The sequence below is a fragment of the Amphiprion ocellaris genome, chromosome 10 (assembly GCF_022539595.1).
Source record: "Amphiprion ocellaris isolate individual 3 ecotype Okinawa chromosome 10, ASM2253959v1, whole genome shotgun sequence".
NCBI lineage: Eukaryota > Metazoa > Chordata > Actinopteri > Pomacentridae > Amphiprion > Amphiprion ocellaris.
In genome coordinates this window covers 15949120-15963141 of record NC_072775.1, presented here as the reverse complement: position 1 = coordinate 15963141, position 14022 = coordinate 15949120, and the positions used below count along the sequence as shown (strand labels likewise).

The window sequence follows — 14022 nt, the reverse complement described above, 5'->3', positions numbered from 1 at the left end:
ACCGCATGCTTTATTGCATGATATTTGTGAGAAGCAGAAGCAGAAGCAGTGAAGCAGAAATTTAAAAAATGACATTTCATAATGTAAAAGTTTCTCATTTTGGTAATTGTTAGGAACAGCTAAAGGGTCAGTTATGCTTATTGTGGTCTCTATAGCACACAGAGCATTAGTGGTCATTTCAGCTTCCCTAGCCTTCAAAACATGATTGTGTGATCAGAACTCATATGCCATAGTGTAGTACACTGATGTGGAAGTGCATTTTCATCCTGCTGTCTTCAGGCTGACCAACACTGTAATATTTTCCATTTACTGGAGCATTACTGGTATTTTCTCATGAGGCAGGATATCATGGCAAACGAATGTGATTGAAAATTTACGTTCAACAACATGTCAAGGTTTTATAATCAGGTTAGTGATTATTAAAAATGTATAACAGCAGAGCTTATTTCCCCACTGATGTCGATTTCATATTCTAATTTTATTGTATTTGTAATACGTTTATGCAATCACAGATTACTGTCTTCACTGCACTTTATTTGCTATCAGGCAACAATCAACCTGCATCTGGAATAATAATGAAGCCTCACAAAAAAAAACAAATCTGTTTTTTCTTTGCTATCCTAGATAATCTCACACTGTCTCCAGACCCTTCTGCAACTTCATTAAAATGTTTCTATTCTTGAAAGCTCTCGCATTGCCTTTATGAAATGCACTGTGGGGGAATTGTATGCATCAACAGAGCACTCAGAAGTCAAGCCTTTTTCAGTAGCCACTCATCTGTTTTTGAGTATAATCAGCTTTGGCATTTTTTCCTGGATGCACAGACACGACATACTGAAAATATGCCTAGAATTAGTACAGAAGTGGACAGGGTCATTGTGCATTTAGTTTTTCTGAAGGGGTGCAAATTCACTTTCCCTTCTGATGAAAAGTTTAAATTGCAAGATTAGATCAACAGAGCAGTTCATTTATATGTTATATTTGTTCTATTTGCTTGAAGCTTTTCATTACATGCAAATTGTTCACTGTATTGCATTTAAAAGCTGAATTGTGCAAGAAGTTGTTCATAAAAGTTTTTTTTTATGTAATGACAAATTGGGTATATTCATCGACTCCTCATTGTTTAATATAAGTAATAGAAGTTCTGTTTTACTGGTTAATTAAAAATCTCCTCGTGTCTCTTCTGTTTTGTCTGACTTGTTTCAGTGCAGTAGAGTTATTTTGTTCCCCTGTTTTGACAAAGCAATGATTTAACTAGTGGATAAACCACTAGTGCTAAAGTAGGGGTATTCAGAGGTTGCTAATTTAATATTTTAAAGTCGTGTTGTTTTCATGCTGTGAACTGAGATTGGTTATTCATATGACAGTTAACAAACAAATTGACAGGACTCCCACAGTTGCGAACAACTCTGCTAGTTTTGCTCTTACTGCCATGGATGGATCAAAGATAATTGCTAACAAACCAAAAATCCTAAACAGAGATTGAGTCTGTGTGTGCCTGTCAAACTTAAATATCAATACATGGACAGACACAAAGGTATTTTTAGTTTCTAATTGTTTTAGATTAAATGTAATTAGAAAACTACAGGCATGCAATCTGAAAAAACTGAAAAAGTTGTCACTGCCACCAAACATAAAATGCACAGATTGCTTTTGCTATCAAATTTATCAGAGGACATCCATGTGAAATAATTGATTGTATATTGAATAAAACATGGTTTTATAAAACTTATACAAGTATTTAAATTATGCAAATTGTTCTTCACAAAAATAAGCACAAAACGTTTCGGAATGGGAGGACTTGGGGACTCAGACCCAATAGTCCTTTAAATCTGCTTTCTCATTTCACCTGTCTGGAGTCCTCATATGGGATAGGTAAGCCCTATCTTCACACACACCCTTCCCCACACACACATACACACACAGAAATATGCATATTCGACAGGTCATCCATCAAGGCCTCAAAGAGCTGAGGATCTGGGGAGTGTGGTCTAAATGAGAAGTCATTGACTAGGAAACTGTGGTAATGGGGTCTGCTTCTGATTGGATAAGAAAATCGAAGGGAAATGGCTGAGCTGCCTGCCTTCATGTGGTAGGGGTGTAGGCTTAAAATTGAGAAAAGGGAGCCAGAAAAATGAAGGAGTAATACAGTGAGAGCGATGGAAATGGAACAGTTAATTGCTTTTCACACTTGCACTCAGTGCTTCTAACCACATAACACAAAACACTGATTAACAATTAGTTATGGTCAGCAAGACAATGCTGAGTGGTGGTGTGTTGGAGAGTGTGAATTTCATTCACTGCATTACAATAATAATTACTACAATCATCCACATTTCATGTGCAGCACACAGTTTTGACATTTAGGATTTGACATGGACTTCGCTACATTTTAGTGTGTGTATGTGTGCGTGTGCCCCGTCACTGAGCCTGCAACTGGCCGATAATGCTCTGAGCATCACCTGGCAGCTATGATTATTGATCTGATGATGCATGCTGGGTGGAAAGATTGCTTTCAAAGGTCAGTGTTAATATCAGAAGGTCAGCATGTTAATTCTATTGTTTGTTTGCATGTGTGCTTCACTGCATAGCTGTTGTGTAGATGTGTGCATGTGTTAAATGAGGTCATTGTCTAAATAATAAATGTCCAAGTGCACTATTGTCCCACGACAGAGTATCAATTTACACGTTCAGTCCTCCAAGCAAAAAGCTTTGAGCACTACTGTTATGACATTTATTGATGACTTGTGTGTCTTTTATTCAATCCTTTTGTTCTTTTCCGCTGTCGTAGACATCATGACTCCCTGCACCACTGACGCCATGCATGTTTGTGAATGCTGTGTGTATGCATACTCAGTGTTTGGATCTGACCACATTTGAAATGTAGTATGGCTGTATTCTTTTCATTAGAATTTTGTTACCTCGTGGCGCAGCATAAAATCACAAATTGGCTGAAGAGGAAAAAACAAAATCACAACAACAAAATCAAAAGCCAAAACGCAATCACAGAATACAACACTCTACTGGTGGAGTAATTAATAAGAAAATACTGTGCGTCATCTCAAAGCAAAACAAACACAACTTTAATTAAAGTGAATCAGTCTCAGATAATGAAATTAATTAGACTTAAAGAGATAGACACACCGAGGCTTCAAGTAAAGATGCTTCGATCGCAGATCATTCTCTACTGTTTGAGATATATATGCATAGTATCTTCAGAATTTATGAAATCTGTCTGTATCCAGAGCCGCTATGATGTAATTAGCATTCAGTGACCAATTGGTGACTAGTTAACAGCATTTGAAAGTGTAAAAGCTTTTCATGAGAGCTATTTTGTTGGTAGACATGGTTTCAATGGAATAGAATACAGAGGGCTTTGTGGATTGAGTCTGGTGAGGCTTGTTGCCATTTGCAATGAACCAAAAAACAGACTTTTAATACATTTTGTTTCATCATTAACAACCCTGAAGATGCATTATTAAATCTGAATTTCAGTGAATTATCGTTCGAATGTATTGGTAAACTGGGCTGATCATAACAAAACAGTTTTTTTTTTGTTTTTTTTAAACAGAAATGAGAGGATTAACATGCTATGTAAGTTCTATGCCAACTTGTGGGTTGTTTTTAATGGAAGACAATCATAATTTGGGTAAATACTAATAACTTTCTTACTTCCACACCTGTTTCAGTATCTTTTATGAGGCACCAGTGATCATCTGAATAAACATGGAAGTCCACCAGTGACTTCATTCACTCTCACCCACTGTGCTGAAGCCAGACTCAAGTGCTGCAGTCTTTGTATTCAAATGCAGCACTGGAGTTTCATTTGTTGCAGAGGTCAGCCTATGACAGGGGATCAGTGTATGGCAGACAGGGGGCAGATTGATTTGACCTCAGTTTTTCTCTCTCTCTCCGCCACCAGATGTTTATCCCATTTAGTGTGACAGACTCAGGGATGTGCACTGTGTTGTGTGCGCGTTCTGTCCATACGTGGCTTTACAAAGCAGTGGCCCTGACTGAGGCAGACTGAGGTTGATAGATTGTACTCAACTATCTGTCACGGGCCAGCGAGGGGAGGAAGAGACAGGTCGGAGGAAACGGGGGGCTGCATTTTGATAGTGTCCCTGTGAGACAAACAACTCGACAGAAACGAGTGGGATAGGCTGTCACTGGGAGCTGACATAAAGTGATGAGCTGTCAGCCTAGTTTTGTTTTCCCTCATTAACAAGTCCACCTCCTAAATGTTGCTTTTGTAGCCAGAAAACTACTTTATGAGCCTCTCCGGTCGACTAGCCCATGATAACATGTTCAGCGACACAAAAAACAATTTACCATGTGTCAAATGTTGTTGTTGTCAAGGCGCCTCCTTTGAAGGAGGTGGAAAAGGTTGGTGCATAAATTGAAAGGTGCATTACACCAGAGGGGGGCTGAGGCCACATGGTTAATAGGAAACTTTCTTAAACGTTGCAAGAGACGCAAAGTGGTGAGTGAATGAAGAACCCCATTAACCTCGTCTGTGATTAGACATCCCTAATCACGAGCAAATGAGTGCATCCTCATCACCGTGGCCATCAAGAAAAAACAATCAGTGAATTGTTATTGGGTCCGTGCATGACTTTAGATATTGGATTTTGCATGGTTTCATTTTTTGTGGTTTCCCTGCTGTTTCTTTCTTTCTTTCTTTTTTATTTTTGGACACCTTTTTTGAGAGATGGATGGCGTGCTTGCTACTGGAACATTATCTGCAGCAGAAAACACATGGCAGCTGACAGATCATGGAGTGACTGAGGAGGATGATGCAATAATCCATCAGCCATCATTCTGTGTTCGGAACATCCACACAACACATGCACAAGAGTAAATACAAGGAGGAACATTGGCTTGTTAACTTGCATTAAATCGCAATCATTGTCTCTCTTGTACACAAACGCACACACTTGATGAATGTAATGATGCTCTTACTGTTTTAATGCCGAGCCGAATCTCCTCATTGTGGTGTTTGGATTAATTCTAAAGAGCTTGAATACTGAGTAGAATTAACGTGAGCTGACGACTTATTAATCAAACTGCGATGCCTACAAACAAATAAGACTGTCACGGCAAGGAGAAATTAAGTCTAATACAGCCCACACAAATACATCAGCATTTACTAAATCCATTCTGTAAGGGCGCACAGTTATTTTCATGTCTATTTCCATGGGGTTGTGTGGCTGTTTGCATGTCTTCAGTCTTTCTGTGTGACTCTGTGTCAGAAGTGCAAAGAATGTCTCTGAGGTGTGCTGATAGCAGTGAACAGGTACCATCAGTTTTGGCATCACAGGCAGATTAATGAGAGGGCTGTATTTAGCTCCCCCTGTCTCCTTGTCTGACCTACTGTCAGAGACTCCTTTTACTCCTGAAACTCAGAAAAACATCTTAATTCTGTTTGTGCCACAAGCAGAACGCTGACCTTCAAACTGTATACAGAGATCTGGCTAAATGTGTTCTGGCTGGAAGGCAGTGAGAATTTTTTTCACAGATATATCTACATTTTTTTTCCACTGCAGAGTTTGTTTGTACATTGCAGTATAACTGCAAAGAACCTGGCCTTGTCCAGGCGTTTTTAAATATACATTTTTTAAGCAAACTAGCCAACTTCATGTATTCGTTGCAATGATACTATTTTCCATCAGCTCTCTTGAGCTGTGACCCAGAACTGTGCCTGGGACTCATGAGTGACCCTCTGTTCGGGGAACACTGGTCCAGAGCACATCTGTATTCAGCCCTGGCTCTGTACTCATATTGTCAGTGGCCGGTGTACAGTCTCCTGAAGATGGATGAAGCAAAAGCCTAGCCTAATAACCAGTCTATACCCCCAGGGTGGGGGAAGCACTGCACTCCTTTGTCACCCGAGTCCCTGCACTGTCTCCATATTGACTTAGGCATTTCATTTTCATGCATTCGTATTCATCACCAGGCAAACCTTCCCAGCTACCACCGTGTCTGAGAAACATCTTGCTTTCTTTTATGTCACTTTTTCCTTTCTCATTCTGTACCATTATAATCATCCTCCTGGTTTGGTTGTGACTACCTGCTTGTCACAAGCTATACCTTTTGTTATGTGCTCCCGTACCACAAATCTAAATAATAAGTGTGTATCTGAGTGAACATTGCTGTCTCAATAGAATTTGTTGCTTTTTTCATCCTGAAAGGTCTTCCTTGTGTACACCTGGTTCCCTCTGTTGTTCTTAATGTTGGTAGTGTACAGAACAAGCTACACACCATTTTGTATATCCTGCCTGGCTCCACTGAAAAGCAGAAGAGTGTTTTGTTGTTTTCCTTCCAGAAACCAAATGGGAATCAGGAAATAGTAGACAGAGAGGAGAAATGTAAAGGTCATGGCACATCGGTCATGGAGAGTTGGATGCTGCTTGGATGTGTACAGGTCAAAAGCTCAACACCATGAAGATCAACTCACTGAGTGCAGAGCATAAAAAAACATTTAATCAAACACAAGTCGGATAATGCACTCAGTGAGGTTACCCTTTTATTTTGCCATTAATCTGGCCTTAGACTAGAGAAATGAAAATAGAAATGGGAGGCTGCACTTGCAGGCTTAACCACGTGGAGAAAAAAAAATCAGGCCACAGAGAGAACGAGAGGCTCTCCACAATGTGTTTGGGCTCAGTATTGGTATTGGGCTGAGGCTCTTAAGCTCAAGTAGGCAAGTGCTTGTGTGGCTTTGTGTGGATCATTATCAGAGTTGTGTGTGGGTGACTGACGGAACACACATTTCTGTTATTGTATGTGCTTGCTTGTCTGAGTGCGCATTGTAAAGGAGGATGTGCTACAGCAGCAGCGCTATTGTTCCTATCTCCCCTCATACTCTTCCTTCCTTCCTCCTCCCCAGGGTGTGGACAGAAAACAGAGACAGATTCCTCCTGTATTTGGAGATGACCCGTGGAGTTGTAGGTGATGATGACTGGCTCGGTGAAAAATAAGGCCAGGTGGCTATGAGAGGCCTACAAACCAGCCAGCACCGGGGGCCATGCTGTGCTGTGCCGTGCCACGCTGTAGCGCCACTCCTCGCCGCACCATTAAAAATGACAAATGCTCTCATCAGCTGCTGTCCCAGGTTAGCAACCGCTGCCTGATGCTCCTGAAGCCCTGTGTCTGCCCCAGATCATCAGCTGGCCTTTGCCACCAGTGGAACAACCATTTATTAAGTGTGAGTCACCTTTCATTTGCAGTCTGTTTGATTTTTGTTATTGCCAAAGTTAGGAATTGAAGGACCACAAAAGACAGTTAAAATGGTTTAGATTTGTTGGGGGGAAATGCACAAATTTAGGTGGCACACAATATTAAAATCCTAAAGTTCACACTATTCTTTAGAACTAAAGCAGGTGAAATAAAAAAAAGAAAAGAAAAGAAAAAAAAATCTGGGCCAGTGTGCTGTGAAGGGACAACTCTGAAGTATTAGGCCATCCAGTGGCCCGGGGTGAAACCAGGCCCACTCAGGCTGCAGATTAACAACTCCATCCCAATTCTTCAACTCCGGGGACACGGGGAGAAACAGAACTAGTCCAAGACAGGTGTATGGTTGTGGGCTACAGGGCGGCAACTGCCCCTTCCTCTTCTGAAGCAGACCCTGGTCTCCTGTGTCCCTGCAGGGAAAACCCCATTGTGTGCACCATCTGTTGCAACACAGGCGCAACACAAAAGGGGGTGAGAGAGGGGCGACTTGGAGGGAGCTGATGTTCAACGCCTGGTTAATATCACTGGGAGGTGCGGCTGTTAAAGAGCTTTTTCATTGCAGATGAGGGCTTAAAGGTGAAGAGGCCAGACCATGTGTAGGGCTACTTTAGACACTGACAAAAAGGCAGTTGTGTCAACACAGGTGAGAGGTCAGTTTAAGTGAGACTTTGTGGGAAAAATGTGCAAAAAATGCATGTGATTTGTGTAAAATTTGAGATAATACCCATTTACTGTCACACTTTGAGCTGGATGAGCTGCCATATGAGAGATCACCGAGACTGACAAATCTCTTCAACATCAGTGTGATTTTTGAACCTGTGAACAAATGCCGTTTAGATCGTCTCCCATGGGAGGAGCGGAGTTGAGCAGCTCGGCTCCTGCAGGCTTTTACTGGAGGTGCAGTAGCGGCCCCAACCCGACTGGTGGCGTCATTCCCCTTCAGTGCAGCGGACACCGCTTCAAATAGGTCAAGGAAAAGTTTTGTGTTTTGACAATGCGCGGTGGGCGGAGCGGTGGCTTAGCGATTGGCTGGTGAGTTTCGGCTCCCTGCTCGCTGATTGGCTCCGCTCTTCTAATGTGGGGCTACGAGCAGGCAATGTCGGGTCTCCCCCCCCCCCCCCCCTCCAACTCCTCCTCCTAGTCCCCCCTCCTGTTCCTCGCACCCCTCGGCCTCTCCACTCCGCTCTTCCCCGTGCGCTGATTGTCACACATTGTTTACTACGGCTTGAAATGTGACTCACAACTACAAGGCTATCTGCTGGAGTTTACCGCTCTGACAACTGAAGGGATTCTTTTGACGCGCGCCGTGCGTCTTTGGCTATCTGGGGGACAGGCTGTGGAGAATACCCTTTTCTGCCATGACAGTGGATTTGTTTGCGCTTTTATGCGTGCTGGTCGCCACATCGTCTGCGATGGAAGGTAAATAAGAATTTGGGAACGCACTTGCTCTAGATTTGGAGATTGCTCCTCGATCTCCAAGGCGCGCTTTGGGGATGCTTGCAGCGGTTTGCGATGGGCAGCGTTGCGTCTCTGGCGCACAGGGGGATGTCATACACGTGGATCGCGGCAGAATGCTTTTTGCTTGTCCCTTTATTCCGAGGCAGCATCCCTCCCGCTCCACTCATTCTCACTGATGCCACTTGTTCTTGTTCTTACTTTGGTGTGATTTTAAAATGCGCATCGGATCGTTTTCTAAGTGGCCATTCGTGCGTTTTAATCTGTTTTCCCTCTCTGATTACTCTCACTCGCTCCGTGCAGCAGGAGCGCATGACAGGAGAAGTCTCCTCTATTAATTGTGTTATTTTAGATCCTCATTATCCCACGAGCAATTAGTTATTCTCAGTGGGACACGCAGGCTACGATGTAAGTGCTTGTCAAACCTGCGAGGAGTCCCGTCTCGTTTTTCATTAAACTCAACAAATACACCACGAGAAGCTCCCTGGGCATCATTATGAAGCGTTTTTGAATTTGCAGTAGCAAACTCTCTTAGATGCGCATAGAAGTCTCCTTGAAAGATGAATTTGAAGCTGGTAGTGAATTTTGCCTTTTTACTATTGGAAATGAAGCACTGTTAGTGCACTTGGGGGCCTCTCCCCTTTTTGTCACACTACCCCTGTATTCTCCTCTTCATCCATCTCCATTCCTTTTTTTTCCTGTCTTTGTCTCCATCTTCTTCTATCCCCACTTTTTCCTCTCTCTCACACACTCATCTGGACAAGCAGTGGGGCCACTAGTACAGTAGCAAATATCTTCTCATTTAAACATGTTTTTCATTTCCGCTGTGGCACCCAAGGGACCACACTCTGGGCTGTAGCCTCACACGGCTGCTGGGAGGATATCCCACCAGCATCATGGCTTTATAGTGTCTATTTTCTCACATTTTATTGTGTCATAGCTTATCTTCTGCCAACACATGAACACATCAGCTCCCCCTGTATGACTGTCTGTATCCACTCCCACATTTAAGTAAATTAGAAGCACAATTAAAATGAGTTTTTTTTTCTCTTTAATCATTCACAACTGTGCTGCTGGACTGTGCCCAGCTCTGGCTGTGCTCTATAATTCAGCGGCGGTGGCTTTCTTGTTTGTGTTCATCAGATTTCCACACAGCTATGGATACTGAGCCCAGGCCCAAAATTGCTACCTCTGTGAGACGGGATATTTTGAGGTTCAAATGTTTACCCCATGTGAAATGACAGCATAAATGTAATTTCAGAAAGATGAGTGGAAGATGAGAGTGAAGAGTGAAATTTCCCTGCTAGGAAAAAGGAGGTGTGAGGTTTCTACTTTAAAAGATGGGATGAGAACGAAGCAGATGGGCAGGGAGATGGCCCTTGGGTTACCTCAGTAACAAGGATGAAAGTGATTTCCCTGTATGGGTGGCTAATTGAAAGGAGGTCGCCCCATGGGAAGGTTAAAATCTTCACTGATCTGAACTCCAATCTGTTGCTCTTTCTTTTTTTTTGGTTTGTTTTGTGTATGTGTGTGTGTGTGTGTGTGTTTGAAAGAGAGTGGAGCCACTGACCACATTATCCCTGCCTATCCTGTCACTCTTAATCTGATTATGAGATTAAATCGGCTGATAATCACAAAGTGTCAGAGATCCGCCTGTGTGCATGTGTGTGTCTTCAGTGCCTATTTGTAACTTTAGACTAAGTAGCAGCTCTGACCATATGGACAAACGGTGGTGTTGAATTGAATGATTTATTTGACCTCTCTGCACACTTACGGTAAACACTGCACACATAATTGATGAACTGTGGGATGAAAATGACGAGGAGGAGATGCTCTAAAGTATGGATGGATAGTTGGGAGACAGCAGAGCATAGTGGAAAAAGTGAGATTTAAAATTGAAGTTAGAGCATGCAGTGGTGTTTGTGTATCTAAACAAGGCGTAACGAAGGAGTGAAATGTAAATCTGATAAAATTTGAATTTGCTGGATTCATTTTCCAAGCTCAGCTATCCAGCGTGCCACACAAGACAAAATGTTATCAACAAAACGCCGACAAGTTTTTGAAGAGGGGCAGTCAGACCCGAAGCAGAAGGCTGACAGAGAAAAGGGGATTTGCATGGCATTAGAGGAAGCATGTGCAGTGCTCTGTTTCAACCCTATTTGTCTTCTCTCTTTTCCTTTCTCCCAACCATCTCCACCTTCTCTGCCTACTTTCCTCGACGCCTCTCCCTTTTCTTCCCTCGTTTCTCTGCCCTAATCTGTCTTCCATAATTTTCTTCACTAATCTCCCTTCTTGTCTTCCCTCCTCACTCCTTTAGCTTGCTGTCTCTGTGGCATGTGGATGGTTCTTGCCAACAGCAGCAGTAATTCTCCTCTACTTACAGAGCCATTGCTTATTTCTGTTTGCCCTTAAACCAATTAGGCTTAGATAAGCCCGCTCATTTAACAGACTGGAACTAGGTGGTGGGAGGTGGAATGGAGGGAACGGGGATGAAACAGCAATTGAAGACAGACAGGGACCAAGGGATGTATAAAGATGAGAGAGAGCGAGAAGGAAAAGGGAGGTCAGCGAGTTTCAGAAAAGATACAGTATGCATGTTTTACAAATCAGTAGACTAAAATTGAGCAAGGCAAAGAAAGTAAATGAACTCTGAGCTGTCTCAGTTATCTGACATCCAATAGATGCGTGAGCTACACTGGTGTAAAACAGCAGCGGCATTCAATATGAGTATGATAAGAGACTGTTTGTAATGTGCTGTAACCAGTCCCTCAGGATGCTGCATTAAGTACCTATATTGCACAACGGTGATGCATCATCCAGAGAGGAAGGAATAGAGAATATTGTGGCTATTCGAATAAACAATAGGTGTGATAGCTTAAACAATATGGAGGTCAGTACCACACGCTGTTCATAAACATTAATCAGCAGCCTTGGTGTGGAATTTTGATTAGAGAGGTCAGAGGACAGAGTGTTGAAGAACGACTTGCAGCCTCTGTGTCAGCAGCCCTGCTGGAGTGTCCTTGAGCAAGACACTGACTCAGCTCCAGGGGCACTGTCCCTTACTTGACCTCCTGTTGCTCTGACCTCACTGCATGGAAGTCAGAATGTGCTTCCTGAGATTCATGGAGGTTCGTTTCCTAATCAGAGCAGTGAAGCTCCTAGAATGTTGTTATAAGTGGCTTTAAATATAGACGTACCCTTGCAAAGCTAAAATGCTGTTTTGCTAGATCACTGCCTTGCACAAATTGCGGCTTGGCAAGACTGAAGAGGCATTTGCGTGAGACGCATGTCTGTTCAAATGAAGTATACAGTCCTGTAGATAAATGCCAGCTTTTCTGCTTCACTCACTCATTAATATAAACTCTCCATGCACCTGACTGGCCAAATGGACCACTCACAGGGATGTCTCAATAGCGTATTTTCACCTACCATATCTATTAAAATCAGTCTGATTAGCAAAATTGTTCTATGCATTTGCCAAATAATGCTTTGTTTGTTTGGTTTTGCGCACACTTTAAAACAACTGGTTGATTTTTGCAAGCTTTAAGAGTAGTTCTTAGGCTGGTCCGACATTTCTAGTCAGGCTGGACTGATCCCCTGTCATTTCCCATGGTTAAATCTTGCAGTGAAAACTGATCTTGTATTAATGTAGACTGGTTCTGCGAGGCTAGTGCAGAGTTAAGAATTCTCTCCTGCTCGGTGTGTAAGTTGTGTGAGCTCACCAGCTGTGCGGAGGAGACAGCCTGTAAAAAGAGTCCTGTTGAGTCTCTAATGGATGTGAATGCAAGATTGCTCTTTTCCTCCGCTCTCTCGTTTTAAATTGCTGGAAAAAAAAAGAGAAGAGAAGAATGGAAAATGCAAGCGTAACGCGGGCCCACGGGTTGAGGCCCTGAGACTGAAAAGACATGAAGTATTATGTGTGTGAGTGCTCACATGAGTGTATTTTGGCCACGAGCACCACTGCTGACCTGGGACCACCTAAAGTAGAATTCAATTTTTCACTTGTTTTGCGGCGCCAGGAGTGTATTGTACATTTGGGTGCCTGTGTCGTCAGTATAGTGCTAAAGCTGTTATGGCTGGCGGGGGCAGTGAACATGGCCTGATCCCATAATGGAGGCTTTATTTTGCCCACAGTGAAAAGACTACTTGGTGTTAAAATGCACTTACGTAGCCTAGCCAGCAATGACGACCTCTGGTGCAAACCCCTACCTGCAGCTCGTGTACCTGCAGTCCTATGTGTTGTACTTCCTTTTTCTATAAAACTATTATGCTTGCGTGCAGGCAGTGTGGCAGAAATCTATGGTCTGTGTGGGGTTTTTTCCTTCACAGTAGGTTGTATATTGCCTATTTTCGGTTGGATAATATGATCACTGCCTCCTCACTCTCTATTTGTCTCTTTCTATCTCACATGTGCACACACACATAACATATACACACAATAACACAGAGTCCCCCTCACAGCTCACCTTACCCCAGAGACATCTGAGCCTTGGGAGGGCCAGATGGTGGATGCAGGTTGGGAGCCTATGCATGTGCACATTTTTTTGTGTACGTCTCAGTGTGAGAATGAGCAGTACCAAAGGAGAGGGGGATAGAGCAGTATGCGCTATACTGAACGTGTGCGCATTTGCGTGTATCCTATTCCATTTTAATTCCAGACTCGGGACTCGTCGAGCAGATATCTCGTGTTCTTTACCATGTTGTCTTCCGGTGTCTTCCACACATTCCCGTGTCCTGAGATTTGCCGCGGAGATGCTATCAGCAGTGTCAGGTTCCACCCGTCGTTGCTTCATGCTCGGCCCTTATCGGAGCAGGTGGCCGACTGCGGGACGAGGGCTGCGGCCTTATCTGTCCAATCTCAGGGATAAGCAGACCCACTGCATCAAGCAACATACGAAACATATTAGAGCACCAGAGTGAAAGCGGTGACGCTCGTGACACAGTTCAACCTCAAACTGTGTGAGTCATCTGTTTGCTAGTAAAGCCAGTTCTCTCGAATGGTAAACACAACGCGGACACGCACCCCCACGGACCCATTCACCACCGAGGCTCGATGTGCACGAGAGCATAAACTTGGGAGATAACCCTCCGAGCCACACCTCGTGGGAAATGCAAGTAATTGATTGGCTGCAGTGAAGCGGCTTCCCCACCACTCAAGGATGGTGGTGTGAAAAATGTGCCTTTTTCCATTCTTTTTTCTCACTCTGAGGTTTTCTTTTTTCTTCTCCATTATCACCCGTCCTTAGAGATTGGGTGACAGTTGTTCAGTCAGCAGGAAAGGGGAGCCTCTTCGATATTTGGGGTGTTGAGAGGTGAGAAGAAAAATCATTGATT

The 14022-nt window shown here is 43.2% G+C and overlaps 1 protein-coding gene across 2 annotated transcripts in view; it reads left to right on the top strand.

The window, feature by feature from the left end:
* Positions 1-8384: 8384 nt before the first annotated feature.
* Positions 8385-14022, top strand: part of LOC111577313 (ephrin type-B receptor 1-B) — a 162829-nt gene continuing 157191 nt past the window's right edge. For both annotated transcript variants that reach the window (XM_055014569.1, XM_055014568.1), the window contains exon 1: positions 8385-8652. In XM_055014569.1, coding sequence (XP_054870544.1) covers positions 8592-8652 — 61 coding nt within the window. In that variant the 5' untranslated portion in view covers positions 8385-8591. The remainder of the gene's footprint in view (positions 8653-14022) is intronic.